Consider the following 17,849-nt stretch of genomic DNA (forward strand, 5'->3'; position numbering starts at 1 on the left):
AAGATCCTTATACTATTCTTCCAATGCTGTATCCTACATTGTCCTTTTCTGTTCTATGTGTTCCTTAATAGGAGACACCGGAAGCATCTATGTGATGATTGTGGGCATTTATGCAAGAGTGTCCATGCACAGAGTTCATTCGCTGTTTTCTCTGTTTTCCAATTTTCAGAGTTCTCTTGTTGTTTGCTCAAGTTCTTCTGTTACTTGCTTGTTCCATGGTGTTTATTTCTCTGCTTTGACAATGGTTAATCTGAAGGATCAATGCCACTCATCCCTCCCCCTCCTCGCTCTTCCTTTTCCTCCATCCTCCTCGTTCTTCCTTTCCCCCATCCTTCAACCAGGTCTTCTCAATCCACCTTTCAGCCGGAGCTTCTCAACCCTCTACTTCCTCATGGCCACCCGATTCCCCGGGCCCCACCACGCCCATTCTATTCCGCTTACGCACAGCAATATATATCAGTCGCCTTTCTTTATGTATTGCTTGTTTTCCACTGTTTCTGCTGCCCCATTATATTTGTCATTCGTTTTTGACGACCTGTTTATTTATAATCAAATCAAATTTTAACTATAATGGTTTTATTTATAATTGCTTATTTATAATTATTTTTTTCTATATTCACCTGTTTTAGTTACATTTGCTTAGTTACAATTATTATTTTCTATATTCACCTGTTATTTAACGTTTTATCGACTTGTTTCAATGTAACGCCATAGCTGCGACTGTTCTGTTTCAATGGAAACCGATATGATTTGATATTTTTATCAAGAATGTCGGTATATAAAAATTCTAAATAAATAAATAAATAAATAAATAAATAAATAAGGACTACAGGGTAGGCTCTGTCCTCATATAGGATACCCTTTCAGTTTTGGTCTGTCTCCACCTGCTGGACAGGAGGCTCAACCCATGGTCTGGACTGATCCGTGGTACTACAGGAACGAAAATTAACAGGTAAGAACTAATTTTCCTTTTAAGGTAGCGTTGACATATTTTTTCAGATTACGTTTTTGGTCAATAGTGGCACCGAGATCCCATACACTGTGCGGGAAAGAGATAGTGGAAGGGAGAGGATCACTGGTGTGGGTTGGTGTTATATTAAGGTGAGAGGATATGATGAGTAGTTCTGTTTTAGATGTGTTTAGGGCCAGGTGGAGATTGGTGAGGAGGGTATTTATGGCTGAGAGGCAGTTTTCCCAGATCTTAAGGGATTTGGGTAAGGATTCTTGTATTGGGATGAGAATTTGAACATCACCTGCGTAAATGTAATGTTTGAGGTCAAGGTCAGAGAGGAGTTGGCAGAGCGGTATCAGATTTATATTGAAAGGGGTGGATGATAGAGAAGGAGCTTGGGGGGACACCTTGAGATAGGTGGATGGGTGTGGATTCTGCATTACCAATTTTGACTATGTAGTCTTTCTTGGCAAGATAAGATTTAAACCAGAGAAGGGCGGAGCCAGTAATGCCAATTTCTGATAGATGGTTCATAAGTATATTGTGGCTTATAGTGTCAAATGCTGATGAACTATCAAGTAGGGCAAGAATGTAGGATTGACCCTGGTCTAGACCTTTAAGAAGGGTGTCTGTAAGGGAGATTAAGAGGGTTTCAGTATTGAAGAACTTGTGGAAGTCAAATTGGGATGGGTATAGTATATTATGATTTTCTAAATAGTCTGAGAGTTGGGAATTAACCCACCTTTTCCGGGACTTTGGCTAGGAAGGGAAGATGTGAAATGGGAAGATAATCATGGTTTAATCCCAGATATTAAAGAGTAGAAATAAATAGATAAAACTTCAGGGAACTAGCAACAATAGGAGTTGTGCTAATCGCTTGTTCTCAGTGTGGATGACAAAAGACTGAGGAAACTTAGTTGAGGGCTGCTGTGTGCAGGGCTGGTGCATTTGTGCAAAGCATTCTGATCACCCTCTGTATTGTTGTGCAGTGCCATCAACCGACATGTGTGATTGTTTATCCTGCTTGTTCATCCATGATTTTTAATAATGTGATAAAAACTTCTTTATTATTTGTATTAGCTAATTAATTAAATGGAAATTGCAATTTTCAAAGTAAAGCTGTTAAATGTAATATCTTTTGTAGGAAGTGTTTGCTAGCGCAGCAAAAGAAAAAAAAGAAGTGAAGCACAAGGTAGATTTTTTTTTTTTTTTTTAGCAATTTCAATACAAGATTTTCTCTGCTACTATTGCTTTTAGGGCCTCATTCACCAGGGCTGTAAGGATGAATATTTCATTGTACGATATTGTCCATACAGGAGTAATTTTAAGGTTTGCTGCATAAATGGAAAGTCTGTATGGATACTTGTTACCCACAGATTTTGCACTACTTTTCAAGGTGAAAGTATGTGTGTACTTTGAAAATTATCCCTGGAAAGCTACCTGTACACATTTACTCCTGCTAAACTGTGCAAGTAGATTTCCCAAGAAACCTTACATGCATAAAGGTGAATTTTAAATGCCGGGTGTGTGCCAAAATTTGGAGATGGGTGAGCACGTAGCTCATGCAATGTCCACCCGATTTTCTAAGCCACCCACATGTAAGCACAAATACTGATGCGCAAATATCTTACACCTGGAAAAAAAGGGAGTGGAATGTTGGCAGGGCATGGACATTTCAGGGCGGGGCCAAGAGATATACACGCAAGTAGCCATGCGCCTGGACATGCTCCCAGGTATAGTTGAGTGCAAATTTACCTCTGTTATGGAGGAGGCGTAAGTCTGTATAAAACTATTTCCAAGCATCTCTGAAGTGTTTGAGAGGTCTGGGGTAACTTGGGGGAGTGCAGGCTAAAGAACCAGAGGGGTTTGGGAGACCTAACTCTAGACTCAGCAAACTGGTGGACAAATTAGTTAAACTTGTCATGGGCTGGATACACGTCTCTTATAAAATTCCCTCATGTGCATGTCCCAAAGCCAGCTTACGCTGCTGTGTGCACACAAGCTTAAAATAGGAGCACACATATACACTGCCAGGGCTATTTTATAACATGCACGCATATGAGCTGCAGAATATAAAATTATCACGTATCTGACCGTGCTCCCATATATACGAGTTTATATGCGCCCGCACACCCATTTTAAAAATATATTTAGAGCATAAGTGCAAACCCCTTCCAAAGTCCACCCCCAGGAATGCTTCTTCATAGTACAGGTACAGTTGCATGTGTAGTTGTGTATGTTTACCTGCACAGAGGGAGAGCTGATTTCTAAAAGTCCTCCTGCATGGGTAAAGCACAGTTTTACATGTGGAAATGGCTTTGAAAATGACCCCTTTATGTAAAATTTCCCCAGTAAATTATTATAACTCGGTATTGTTCTACTGTCTGTGTTTTACAAGAACTCCACAGTGCTCTGTCAATTAACTGTTTCTATCCTTTCTCATGTCAGCTATCTCATACATTTAGACTATAAAGTTTTTAGGAATTGAAAATACACCATATGTGTTAATTGCTTAATGTACCCTTCTGTTGATTTTGTTATGTCTAGATTGTACATTGTTCTATATACTTTTAGCACTACATAATTGTTCTCTGTTTTTTTTTTGTTTTTTTTAAGAAAATACAGACATCACTTACAGAGACTCCAAGAAATGGTAGCTTAAAACTGGATTCCAACTCAGTTGCTTCTTCAAAGAAATCTTTAGTACAAACCTTTTCATCTCTTGAACACAGCAAGAAATCAGAAAACATGGAAATACCTTCCTGGACTCCTCCTTCTAAGTGTACTTTGTGTACATTACAAAAAGTATGTTAATTATATTAATAGCTAAGATTTTAGCTCATTGAATCAATATCCCTTTCTTTCTTAGAACAGAATCTTATTTTGTTTCTAAGAATTCCATACATCAAAAAATTCTTTAGGCCACAGAATCATCTCTACCCTTAGGCAGAAAAATATACAGGAGGATTCTTGAATGTGTTCACACACAATAAAACTGCAAATAAAGTTATTCCCTGTTCAGCTTTTCAGAGATACAAATGGAATGTGATAATAACTACCCCCTATTAGTTAAAACTTGTATTGCAAAGTCATTATGTGGCCTATTTACTAAAGGTTTTCATCCATTTTGTGTCTTATGGAAAATACTTAGTAAATTGAACCCTTATGTTTGTAATTCTTTGTGCAGCTTCTTTGTAATTTCCATGAATCCTATAGCCTTGTTTACAACAGCGTCACAAAATATATCACATGGAATGGGATCTGATTAGTTCATGTGGGTCTGTTGTCATTTGTAACATCATAACCATTATGGACCAATCATATCTGATGAATGTGAGGTAATTTCTAACTTCCTTGTACGATTCCCAGATCAGTCCAGACACCTGGGTTTTACCTCCCTTCCAGCAGATGGAGACAGAGAAAGTTTCACAGGCACCGCCTTATAACCTGGTGTTCCACCTGTTACTCTACAGTATTTCTTTGTCTCCAGCAGATGGAAGTGGTGCAAAACCTGTGGTTCTATAGCCGAGCCTGGAAAAAGAAAAATTGAATATCTGTGACAAGAGGAACAGGTCTCCCAGTGGGTTGTGAGGTCCTGGTGGGACCATCCCCCTTGGTTGTAGGCAAGACTGAGCAGGGGTTGGGGACCCCATTCTGTGTGCCGGGGGTGATAGCTGGGGGACCAGTTCCCTCACCCTTTTCAGTTTACAGTCTCTGACAACTGTCAGGGAAGTATTTTTATCCCAGGACAAGCAGGATGCTAGTCCTCACATATGGGTGACATCACTGACGGAGCCCGATCCTGGAAAACTTTCTGTCAAAGTTTCTAGAAAAATTGACTGGCATCCTGAGCCTACTGAGCATGCCCAGCATGCCATGATCCCTCGAGCCACAGGGGTCTCCCTTCAGTCTTCTTTTTTCGTGAAGCCGTTAGCCTCGCAGTTATAGGAGTCCTGTGTGGTGAATTTTCACTATACAAAAAAGTTGATAAAAACTCGGAAAAACTTTCGACACCGTAGGGGTCTCCCTCTTTTCCATCGCGGTAAGTCTTAAAAAATTTTTCCGGTTGGTTCCGCTACCGTCAAACCATGCCTGAAAGTCGTCAACGGCTGTCCGACTCTCAATATGGCTACGGGTTTCAAAAAGTGCCCGAATTGTTGCCGCACCATGTCCATCACGGACCCACACATCAAGTGTGTGCTCCTTGGTGAGGGACACGACGTTTCAACGTGCCCAAGATGCGCTGAGATGACGCCGAAAGGCAGAAGGCTGCAGATGGAGAAAATGGAGCATTTGTTCCAGCTCCAATTAATGCCATCGACATCGACGTCCACGTCCACACAGTCATCTCCGGCTGGAGCGATCAGGAAGGTAATCCTTAAAAAGCGTAGACCGGATGAAGCAGGGGATCGGCCGTCACCGACCCCTTCAAAATCTTCGATTAAATCTACGTCTGTTATCGAGAAGGGCGTCGAGCACAGGCAGAAGCATCGTCATCAGCATCGTAGGCCTCATGATCCCGAAATCGATCCGATAACCAGAACTCCATCGACGGATCCCAAATCAGCACCGAAGAAACCTCGCAAAGAGGATGCTCCATCGAGGCCTTCCATTCCTAGGCGATCCCCACCGATATCGGTGCCGGGAACCGTACCTCCACAGGGCCCTGCGGAGGTACCGGTATCGCCTTCGCTGCCTCCCCCCATAGCTGCTCTGGTTTCACCAGCTATGTGGGCGCAACTGGACGGTTACATCCGCCAGACAGTCAGAGACGCGCTCCTTGGTATGCCTCCGATGCCAGCACCGAGCACAATTCCGCCATCGAGGCCAACACCATCGCCGGTACCGGCTCCACTTCCGTCACCGGTGCCCATACCGATGCCATCACAGACTCCAATGCCAGTTCCACCGATGCCGATGCCAGATATATCCTTTTTTGTGCCAATTTTAGCAAAATTGGACACTCTCATCAGTGCCATCCTGGTAAAATCACCAGATATACCGATGCCAGCACCGAGGGAAGAGGAAATAGTAAAGGAAGTACCGATGCCTGAACCACTCCCAGGTCCATCAGGAATTACATGCCCACGTCCATCGTTTTCTCCACTATTTCTGTCGAAGCCACTGGAGAAACCATCGATGCCGTCGATGCCAACTTTTCCCATTCCATCGACGTCTCCTCGTCCACGTTCACCGGACACCTGGGATGATCCCAATACTGATTCTTCTTCAGAGGAAGTCCTCTCAGAACCTTCTCCAGAGGAAAGAAGGAAATCCCCTCCAGAGGATCTTTCCTTCTCAGATGTCCTCAAGGATATGGCTGACACCATCCCCCACCAGACAAAAAACTCTGGAAGTATTACAGTTCGTGGACCCACCTAAAGAGGTACTGGCAATTCCAGTTCACGAAGTCCTCATTGATTTGCAACACAGGCTGTGGGAGCATCCCTGCACCATACCACCGGTGAACAAAAGGACTGATGCTACATATCTAGTCCAGCACATCCCAGGCTTCCAGAAGACTCAACTACCTCATCAATCAGTAGTAGTTGAGTCAGCTCAAAAGAAATAAAAAAGAATAAAGCCTCATTCATCTAATCCTCCTGGAAAAGACAACAGATTTTTAGATTCCATAGGCAGAAAAATGTTCCAGGGGTCCATGTAAGTTTCCAGAATTGCGTCCTACCAGTTATATATGACGCAATATCAGCATAATTTATGGAAACAAATTCAAGAACTCTCTGAATCTCTCCCCCAGCAATTCCAAGATTCTTTCACGTCCACCATCCATAAGGTTCTGGAGGCTGGGAAACACGAAGTTCGTGCAGCATACGATAGCTTCGAGACTTCATCAAGGATGTCTGCCACGGGTATAAGTGCCCGCAGATGGGCCTGGCTCAGGGCCTCCGACCTGTGGCCAGAAGTATAGGAGAAACTTGCTGATCTCCCTTGCGAAGGAGACAATCTCTTCGGAGATAAAGTAAAGGAGGCAGCTTCTCAGCTAAAGGAACATTCGGAAACCTTGAGACAGCTTTCCTCTGCTCCTCAGGAGTCTCAAACATCATCACAAAGACTCCCAAGAAAAGATTCAAAACGGCCATACTACAGGCCACGGCATTACTATCCACCTCCTGCCCGTGGAAGGTCATCTAGGCCAGCTCAAAGAATGCAGACCCGACAAGCAAGAGCACCTAGAGCTCAACCCCCTCCGCAAACAGGGTCAACTTCAGGATTTTGAAATCACACCAGGGAACAGCAGCCTGTCTACCAATCTGACCCCAAATTTGCCAGTAGGAGGTCGGATCACTTTCTTCCAACACAATTGGTCACATATCACCTCAGACCATTGGGTACTCTCCATAACATCTCAAGGGTACCACCTGGACTTTCTCACTGTACCAAACGATACTCCATCCACCTCTTCTTGGACAGTAAACAATCAATCCACACTCTTACAAAAAGAATTATCCACCCTTCTGAGAGCCAGGGCCGTGGAACCAGTTCCCCGACCTCAGCAGGGCAGAGGATTCTACTCCCGTTATTTCCTCATTCCAAAGAAAACAGGAGGCCTACGTCCCATATTGGACCTCCGGAAACTCAACAAATACCTGAAAAAAGAAAAATTCAGGATGGTGTCATTGGGCACCATGCTACCTCTACTTCAAAAAGGAGATTGGCTCTGTTCTCTGGATCTTCAAGACGCTTACGCTCACATTCCAATATTCTCTCCTCATCGCAAATATCTGTGATTCCTGGTAGGAAAACAACATTTCCAGTACAGAGTGCTGCCATTAGGTCTTGCCTCAGCACCTCGAGTGTTCACAAAGTGCCTAGCAGTGGCAGCTGCTCACTTGCACAAGGAAGGAGTGCACGTGTTCCCTTACCTGGACGATTGGCTCATCAGAAGCCAAACAAGACAAGGAGCTCTCAGTTCTCTCAAGCTCACAATAACTCTACTCCATTCGTTGGGATTCCTCATCAACTACCAGAAATCCCACTTCACACCATCTCAACTGTTGCAATTCATCGGAGCAGAATTAAACACCATAACATCAAAAGCTTTCCTTCCGAAAAGCCGCACACAGACACTCGCCTCGTTAGCAGGCTCTCTTCGCGCGCGCACTCAAATAACAGCTCATCAATGCCTCACTCTTCTGGGTCACATGGCCCCACAGTTCACGTCACTCCTATGGCCAGATTAGCCATGAGAGTCACTCAATGGACACTCGGAAGGCAGTGGATACAAGCCATTCAACCACTGTCTTATCCAATTCAAGTAACTCAACAACTACAGTCCTCACTCCTATGGTGGACGAACGAGGACAATTTACTCACAGGCCTACCTTTCCAGCAACCAGTTACGCAAGTGACATTAACTACAGATGCATCCACCTTCGGGTGGCGGGCACACATTAGTCATCTGCAGACTCAAGGTACTTGGACAAAACTCGAAGCTACATTTCAGATAAACTTCCTAGAGCTTCGAGCTATACGTTATGCGCTGCATGCATTCAAGGACTGCCTTTCCCACAAGACTGTTCTGATACAGACAGACAACACAGTATCCATGTGGTTCATCAACAAACAGGGAGGTACGGGCTCATATCTCCTTTGTCAAGAAGCAGCACAGATTTGGGACTGGGCCCTAACACACTCAGGGGCGGATTTTAAGAGCCCTGCTCGCCTAAATCCGCCCAAATCCGGGCGGATTTAGGCGAGCAGGGCCCTGCGCGCCGGTGAGCCTATTTTACATAGGCCTACCGGCGCGCGCAGAGCCCCGGGACTCGTGTAAATCCCGGGGTTTTCGGAGGGGGCGTGTCGGGGGGCGGGGCCGAGCGCCACAGCGTTTTGGGGGCGGCCCGGGGGGTGTGGTTACGGCCCGGGGTGGCCCGGAGGCGTGGCCGCGCCCTCCGTACCCGCCCCCAGGTCGCGTCCCGGCGCGCTAGGGGCCCGCTGGCGTGCGGGGATTTACGTCTCCCTCCGGGAGGCGTAAATCCCCCGACAAAGGTAAGGGGGGGGGTTTAGACAGGGCCGGGGGGTGGGTTAGGTAGAGGAAGGGAGGGGAAGGTGAGGGGAGGGCGTTAGAGGATTCCCTCCAAGGCCGCTCCGATTTCGAAGCGGCCTTGGAGGGAACGGGGGTAGGCTGCGCGGCTCGGCGCGCGCCGGCTATACGTAATCGATAGCCTTGCGTGCACCAATCCAGGATTTTAGCGGATACGCGCGACTGCGCGCGTATCTACTAAAATCCCGCGTACTTTTGCTTGCGCCTGATGCGCCAGCAAAAGTACACGAACGCGCCGTGTTTGAAAATCTACCCCTCAATGTTTCTCCGGGCCACTTATCTAGCAGGCATTCACAATGTAGTGGCGGATCGCCTCAGTCGTCATTTCCAACCTCACGTGTGGTCTCTGGATCCAGAAGTGGCGACCAAGATCTTTCAATGTTGGGGCCATCCAACAGTAGACCTCTTTGCATCACAAATGAATTACAAAGTGGACAATTTTTGCTCCCTGTTCAAGCAGAGAAACCGCTTACCCAGGGACGCCTTTGCTCGCCACTGGAACTCAGGCCTTCTATACGCGTATCCCCTGATAGCACTAATAACCAAAACTCTAGTGAAGCTACAACAGAACAAAGGGTCCATGATACTCATAGCCTCATATTGGCCTTGACAAGTATGGTTTCCAATACTCCTCGACCTCTCGATCAGAGACCCAATTCGCCTGGGCACAGCACCTACTCTCATAACTCAGGATCAGGGCAGGTTGCTTCATCCCAACCTTCAATCCCTATCCCTCACAGCACGGATGTTGAAAGCTTGATTCTACAACCTCTCAATCTTTCAACTAATGTCTCTCAAGTGCTTGTAGCTTCACGTAATCCCTCCACACGAAAGAACTATCGTGCTAAATGGAGACGGTTTACCACGTGGTGCACACAAAACAGTGTTGACCCTTTTTCCTGCACTACATTATCTTTATTAGACTATCTATGGCACCTCTCAGACTCTGGTCTCCAGACCTCATCTGTAAGAGTACATTTAAGTGCAATCTCAGCTTATCACAATACCGTTGGAGATGCACCAATATCAGTGCAGCCCCTCGTTAGTAGGTTTACAAGAAGTTTAATTCAACTTAAACCCCCACACCGACCACCGGTCACAGAATGGGACCTTAATGTTGTCTTAACAAGGCTCATGCGTTTTCCTTTTGAACCCATGGACTCTTGTGATGTTAAATTTCTCACATGAAAGACTATTTTCTTAATAGCCATCACATCTGCTAGAAGGGTTAGCGAGTTACAAGCACTTGTTATATACTCACTCTATACAAAATTTCTACATGATCGAGTGGTACTCCGTACCCACCCAAAATTTCTTCCCAAAGTAGTTACGGAATTCCACTTGAATCAATCTATCATCTTGCCTTCTTTCTTCCCAAAACCGCACTCTCATCAAGGAGAGAGGGCTTTACACACTTTGGACTGTAAACGTGCGCTTGCATATTACTTAGACCGCACTACGGCCCATAGGAAATCCACCCAGCTCTTTGTTTCTTTTGATCAAAACAAACCTGGAAAAGCAGTGGGCAAGCAAACTCTATCTAATTGGCTTGCAGATTGTATACAATTTTGTTATGAAAAAGCAGGCCTTCCTCTCCAGGGGTGAGTAAAGGCTCACTCAGTAAGAGCAATGTCAACCTCAGTGGCACACTATCGTTCAGTGCCAATAGCTGACATATGTAAAGCCACAACATGAAGTTCTCTTCACACCTTTGCGGCTCACTACTGTCTCGACAAGGAAGGACTACAAGATTCAGCCTATGGACAATCTGTCTTAAAGAACTTGTTTCCAGCATAATCCAACTCCTTCCACATCCAACCTTTCGTGATTTCAGGCTGCCTCATTTTTCCCAACAGTATACCAGTTGTTGTGCCTGTTGCACAAGTTGTACACTGTTGGTCCAATACAAAGATGACTCAGCCTCTAGCTTGCTAATCACCTATATGTGAGGACTAGCATCCTGCTTGTCCTGTGATAAAGCAAAATTGCTTACCTTGTAATAGTTGTTATCCCAGGGCAGCAGGATGTAGTCCTCACGAAACCCACCCGCCACCCCGTGGAGTTGGGTCCGATACGTTTTATTATTTTATTTTTGGCTAACGCTCATTGCTACAAACGAGACTGAAGGGAGACCCCTGTGGCTCGAGGGATCATGGCATGCTGGGCATGCTCAGTAGGCTCAGAATGCCAGTCAAAAGTTTCTAGAAACGTTGACAGAAAGTTTTCCGGGATAGGGCTCCATCAGTGACGTCACCCATATGTGAGGACTACATCCTGTCATCCTGGGATAACACCTATTACAAGGTAAGCAATTTTGCTTTATTTTGGTTTCTTGCTTTCCCTACTGGTATTTGCTTTAAAAAAAAAAAAAAAAAAGGAATGTAGAGTTAATTCAAATTGGTTTGTTAGGCTTGGGTACTGATCAATACTGAAGAGTAATAGGTTATAAGGCGGCGGTGCCTGTGAAACTTTCTCTTTCTCCATCTGCTGGAAGGGAGTCAAAACCCAGGTGTCTGGACTGATCCATGATTCTACAGAAACGAAAATTAGCTGGTAAGAACCAATTTACCTATGGTTACATCCAGATTCAGTAGAAATACTCTCATTCTTTGTTTAGGTATATATATTTAAAATCATGAGAGATCAGACCCACATGAACTAATCAGAGGTATATATATTTAAAATCATGAGAGGTCTAGAACGGGTAGATGTGAATCGGTTATTTAGTCTTTCAGATAATAGAAAGACTAGGGGACACTCCATGAAGCTAGCATGTGGCACATTTAAAACTAATCAGAGAAAGTTCTTCTTCACTCAACGCACAATTAAACTCTGGAATTTGTTGCCAGAGGATGTGGTTAGTGCAGTTAGTAAAGCTGTGTTTAAAAAAGGATTGGATAAGTTCTTGGAGGAGAAGTCCATTGTCTGCTATTAATTAAGTTGACTTAAAAAATAGCCACTGCTATTATTAGCAATGGTAACATGAAATAAGCTTAGTTTTTGGGAACTTGCCAGGTTCTTATGGCCTGGATTGGCCACTGTTGGAAACAGGATGCTGGGCTTGCTGGACCCTTGGTCTGACCCAGTATGGCATGTCCTTAGGTTTAAATCTTTTAAGTAATCACATACAAATTTGGGGCATGAGGGACCTACCCCATTTACTGTACTTGCCTTGCAGTTGTAATATGAGCTAATATTACTAGATATCTTCAGCAGCTTACAGTGGAAGACTGATTAAGTTAGCCATGCCTTGCCTCATTGAGTCGTAAAAGTATTTGTCATCAAACCCAATGTTTTCAGTAAATTTAGCACAATGCTTCTAAAAAAAAGAATATGCAGATGTTCTCTTATTGTATTGATTATACTGTAAGATTGAGATGCATTTTTGTATCTTCTTTTACATTTGGGTAGACCTATAGAGTGAAGACTCCACCAAAGCATGAAAAAGTCCAGAGGGAAAGTATAAATCAACACACAGAAGCAGCAATCAAAAAGAAGAGAAAAGTTGCTTTAGAATTTGATGCACATTCAGATAGCTCAGAGCATATAGACCTCCTGGTAAAATATTTAATTTGATGATATTTATTACTTTTTATGTGTAGTACTCTTTGTCAACTAATTTCTTCTCCTTGAGGTGGATACGCGTGGGACCAGATATTCTAGGTATTTTCATCATAGACATAAATTTAGACCTGATTCATCAATGTCTATTCCAATACACACAGAATGGGAGAAAAGCCTTAGTGCAGCATTTCCCAACCAGTGTGCCATAGCACAGTAGTGTAGTGTGCTGTGGCTGGATGCAGGTGTGCCGTGGCTGCAGTCTCATTTCCTTTTTCCCTCATGGCCTGCATGACATCCTCCCACCAGCAGGGGGTGTCAGAAAGCAGCACGTATCAGCAGCTGCTCCTGCTCCCCCTCTGCTGGCTCTCCTGTGCAACAGAAACTGCACGGGGCTCTGTACGCTTGTAAGACCTGCTAGCCCCATGCAGTTCAGACTGCAGAGGGAAGCTGGCAAAGGAGAAAGAAGCAGCATTCAGTAAGCCTGCACCCAGGCTTTTGCTGTTCAGGGATTGGGGAGGAGTGGGAAAGGGGACAGATGAATTTGACACAGTATTTGGGGGGAGAGGGAAGGGAAGGTGATGATGCCAGGAGATGGGGGACAGGGAAAGGGGATGATGCCAGGGGTTGGGGGAGAAGGGTGGAGGGAGAGGGTGAGGGAAGATGATGATGATTCAAGGGGGCAGGAAGGGAAGGTGGAAGGAGAGGGATGGTGATAATGATTCCAGGGAGTGAGATTGAGGAAAGGTGATGCCAGGGGGGGAGGGAACAGGAAGAGAAGGTGAATCCAGGATGTGGGAAAGACGGAAGCTTGATGATGATGATGATGATGATGTTAGTGGGGTAGAAGAGTGGAGAGGGAAGGTGATGATGCCAAGGAGTGAGGGAGAAGGAAGATGATGATGCTAGGGAGTGAGGGTAAGGGCAAGTGATTCTAAGGTTGAAGGAAAAGGGAAAGGAAGATGATTAGCATAGGGAGTGGAGGGAGAGGGAAGAGAAAGCAATGATGCCAACGGATAGAGAGAGAGGTAAATTGATGATGCCAGGTGGTCAGAGGAGTGGAGGAAGAGGGAAGGAGATGATGCCAAGGGATGGAAGGAGAGGGGTGGAGGCAGAGGGAAGATGATGATGCCAAGAGGTGAGTGAGAGGGGTGAAGGCAGAGGGAAGGAATTGATGTTAGGAGGAGAGGGAAGGTGATGATGATGGGACGGGGTTAAGGGAGAGGTAAAATGATGATGGCAGGGGGTGGAAAGTGGTAGAAGGTGGTGATGATGCCTGGGGATGTGGGAGAAGAATGGAGGGAGAGGGAAGGTGATGATGATGCCAAGGGGTGAGGGAGAGGGATAGAGGCAGAGGGAAGGAGATGATGCCAGGAAGTGAGGAGAAAATGGAGAGGGAAGGTGGTGATGATGGGTGAAGAGGGAAGGTGATGATGATGTGAGGGGGTGGAGAAGAGGTGGTGATGATGCCTGGGGATGGAGGGAGAGGGGAAGGTGATGATGCCTGAGGTGAAGCGGGGGGTAGAAGGAAAGAGAAAGTAGTGATGATGATGATGATGATTATGTCAGGGATGAGGAGGTGGAGAGAGAAGGTGATGTTGATGCCAGGGAATGCGGGAAAGGGAATGTAATGATAATACGAGGGAGGGGGAAGAGCCAGTGAGAGAAGGAAGGTGATGATGATGCCAGGGGTTGGGGGATAGGGAAGGGAAGGGAAGAAGATGATACCAGGGGCGAGGCATGATAATGATGTTGGGGGAAGAGGGAAGGGAGAAGGGGATGATACCAAGGGTTTGGGGGGAGAGGGAAGAGAAAAAAAAAGAGAATGTGGTAATGGGGAAGTGGGTGGTGTGCCACAACAAAGTGACCTCTGTGACAGGTGTGCCATGAAACAAAAATGGTTGGGAACCACTGCCTTAATGAATCAAGTCCAAAATGAGAGTTCCTTATCCTTCTGCCCACTAGTCAAAAACATGTGGATTAAGTCCTTTCATCAAGCATCTGGAGACAAAGTTGTTGGTTTTTTTTAATGACATCAGTCTGACATAGGTCATAAGCGGAACCAGTAGAGCCAGTGTTCTCTGCCTGCATCTACTGGATGGACGGTTGGACAAGCTCATCCTGAAAATTTTAAATGAGATATTTACTAAAAGATAGCCTCTATACTACTTTCTATACAGCAGCTATTCTTACTGTGGCCAGTCTACTATGGGTCTGTACTCCTGTAGAGAAGTGAGCCATTGAGTCAAAGCCTGCTCCCTGTCTTCTATTTATGAGGATTCTGGTGGAGCCTATTTATTTACCATTCTTAAGTGCTAATTTGATGTAAAATCTTGTTTGAGCATAAAGGCTGACTGTTAGTAATGAAATTCTCACCAGCTGGCAAAGGTAAGGCTCTCCATTGGGTCTTAGGATGATAAACATTTTTTCTGCCATTGTTTTTCTTCTGGCTTGATTGTCAGCAGCACAGAGGTAGTTTGATCAGCTTGTGGCAGAATGGAATTGTGTAAATCCTCTAAGTCATCGCACTCTTCAAAAAATACTTCTTCAGAGTTGAGCCACTCTCAAAAGAAGTCAGTCGGGGTATTTCCATTGCTCAGAGAGGCTGTTGCTGCCAGTTGCTCAGACATTTATCAAGGACGTGGCGGCCATTTTGAAAACACAAGATTCAACAGGAGTAATCAGAGGAAGTCCTGCCTCATCTCCGGAAGGAATTCTTCAGCCAGGCCCCTCACTCGAACAAAAAAAGCAGTCAATTGCTGGTTTTTCCCCTGAGTTTTTCCAATTTTTTCCACCAAGCTTTCCAGGCTATACAGGCTAAGGGTAACAAGGAAGACATTTTTAAAGCATTCTAATTTTTCACATTCAGCCTTTGCAAAGCCCAGAAAGAGGAAGGCCAACACAGAGGAGCCTGAAATGATTACTCTTGAGCCAGACTACTCTACCTATTTAGGAGATGAGTAAGAATATTTAGAAAGCATTCTGGAATCTCTAGAAAAGGGAAAAATCAATTCTGGGGATAATGATGAAGAATATTTTCATTTATTCTACAAAGAAGAAATCTCTGCTCTCATTTTCAAGGTAACTTTGGCTTTAAGGCTATCTGATGAGAAGGTAGAGAAGTCCCCTAATTGGGATCTGATTTTAAGAGGTCACTGCAAATGTCGCAAGTCATTCCCATTGCAATCCAAAATTGAGGCCATGGTCTTTACAGAATGGGAAGCACCAGAGGTGGGCTATAAACATAAGAAGAACATAAGAACATGCCATACTGGGTCAAACCAAGGGTCCATCAAGCCCAGCATCCTGTTTCCAACAGTGGCCAATCCAGGCCATAAGAACCTGGCAAGTACCCCAAAACTAAGTCTATTCCATGTTACCTTTGCTAATAATAGCAGTGGCTATTTTCTAAGTCAACTTAATTAATAGCAGGTAATGGACTTCTCCTCCAAGAACGTATCCAATCCTTTTTAAACACAGATATACTAACTGCACTAACCACATCCTCTGGCAACAAATTCCAGAGTTTAATTGTGCATTGAGTGAAAAAGAACTTTCTCCGATTAGTTTTAAATGTGCCACATGCTAACTTCATGGAGTGCCACCTAGTCTTTCTATTATCCGAAAGAGTAAATAACCGATTCACATCTACCCATTCTAGACCTCTCATGATTTTAAACACCTCTATCATATCCCCCCTCAGCCATCTCTTCTCCAAGCTGAAAAGTCCTAACCTCTTTAGTCTTTCCTCATAGGGGAGCTGTTCCATTCCCCTTATCATTTTGGTAGCCCTTCTCTGTACCTTCTCCATTGCAATTATATCTTTTTTGAGATGCGGCGACCAGAATTGTACACAGTATTCAAGGTGCGGTCTCACCATGGAGCGATACAGAGGCATTATGACATTTTTCGTTTTATTAACCATTCCCTTTCTAATAATAATTACTCGAGCCAGACTACGCCCAAGGTTTTTTGATAAATTATATCCCCCTACCTTTAGAGTCACAGGACTTGTTTTATTTAACAAAGGTTGATACATTGTTAATATTAATGTTGATGCAATCCCTGTAGAGGGATGGGCCGCGTTAAAGAATTCATAGGACAGAAAAATAGAATTGCTGCTAAGGCATGTTTTCTCAGCCAATTCCTTTATACTTCAAGCTGCCATTTATGCTAATTATGCGGTCAGGGCTTTGCTCTGATGGTTTCAGAAGCTTTCACATGGGGACGAGACAGCAAAGATGGAGTCAGCCTTTGCGTACCTCTCGGATTACCTATATGACATCAACAGAATCTCAGTAAAATCTTTGGCTCTATTGATGGGCGCAAGAAGACTAGTTTGGCTTTGAAATTGGGCAGCAGATTCCTGGTCCAAGTCATGCCTGACTAGTTACCCTTTAGAGATAGATTTCTCTTCGGGGAGGAGTTGGATAAGTTAATGAAAGGTCTGGGTGAGTCTAAAGACTACCTTAAGATAAGTCTAGACCAACTTACTGGTCCAAGAAAACAAACCGGTAACCGATCCAATGTAGCGGACAGCAGAAGAATGAAAGGATGGATCGGTTAAAATGGACTTTATTGAAACTTGCCCGACTCTGGCCGAGTTTCGCTCTGCCGAGCTGCCTCAGGGGCTGTGGCACATAAATATAAACAATTAAAAATACACACAAACATAAATATTTGTATCAACATATAAATATGATATGAAACATATTTAAAAAATTTTTTAAAAAAAATATTAAATAATACAAATACACAAACGCTTAAAAAAGGGGGACAATACATGTTTTGTGTGCATAAAATAACGATGTTGCATGAAAAATTACGTGTTTGAAAGTACAGATACCAATATCTGAAAAATCAATTGAAAAACTGCGGAGAAGAGTGGAAACAAATCTTGCAACAGACATGGTCTATGACTATCATCACAATGCATAATGCACTTCATCAAACAGCATATGGCTAATACATGCAAAATTTGTAGTAAAAGGAAAAAGAAAACAAAAAAACAAAATATGAAATGGAATGTATTGTTGAGGAGATCAATGTATATATTTATTAATAAAATTATTGTATTAAAAATAGTAAAACTTAGTCTTGTACCTTGTTGAACCAGAAACTTGGCTCTATATACTTTTGCTGATTTTCAAGGATGAAGGAACATGAGTAAACACACCGAATCCTGACTTGTCACTTGTGATTCATAAGTCACTTGTGTGAGCAGTGTTGATGCAATTCTTATGGAACAAAAATTCTTAGTTAACTTAGTGAACT

The 17,849-nt window shown here is 44.0% G+C and overlaps 1 protein-coding gene across 4 annotated transcripts in view; it reads left to right on the forward strand.

Moving 5' to 3' along the window:
• The window catches only part of SYCP1 (synaptonemal complex protein 1), a 345,552-nt gene that overhangs the window by 315,629 nt on the left and 12,074 nt on the right, over positions 1 to 17,849 (forward strand). For 3 of the 4 annotated variants that reach the window (XM_029573719.1, XM_029573718.1, XM_029573722.1), the window contains 3 exons: positions 2,097 to 2,144; positions 3,569 to 3,757; positions 12,426 to 12,572. In XM_029573719.1, the coding sequence (XP_029429579.1) occupies positions 2,097 to 2,144; positions 3,569 to 3,757; positions 12,426 to 12,572 (384 nt within the window). The remainder of the gene's footprint in view (positions 1 to 2,096; positions 2,145 to 3,568; positions 3,758 to 12,425; positions 12,573 to 17,849) is intronic. The other variant, XM_029573720.1, reaches the window with a different exon arrangement.

Source organism: Rhinatrema bivittatum, chromosome 12, assembly GCF_901001135.1.
Source record: "Rhinatrema bivittatum chromosome 12, aRhiBiv1.1, whole genome shotgun sequence".
NCBI classification, from domain to species: Eukaryota; Metazoa; Chordata; class Amphibia; order Gymnophiona; family Rhinatrematidae; genus Rhinatrema; species Rhinatrema bivittatum.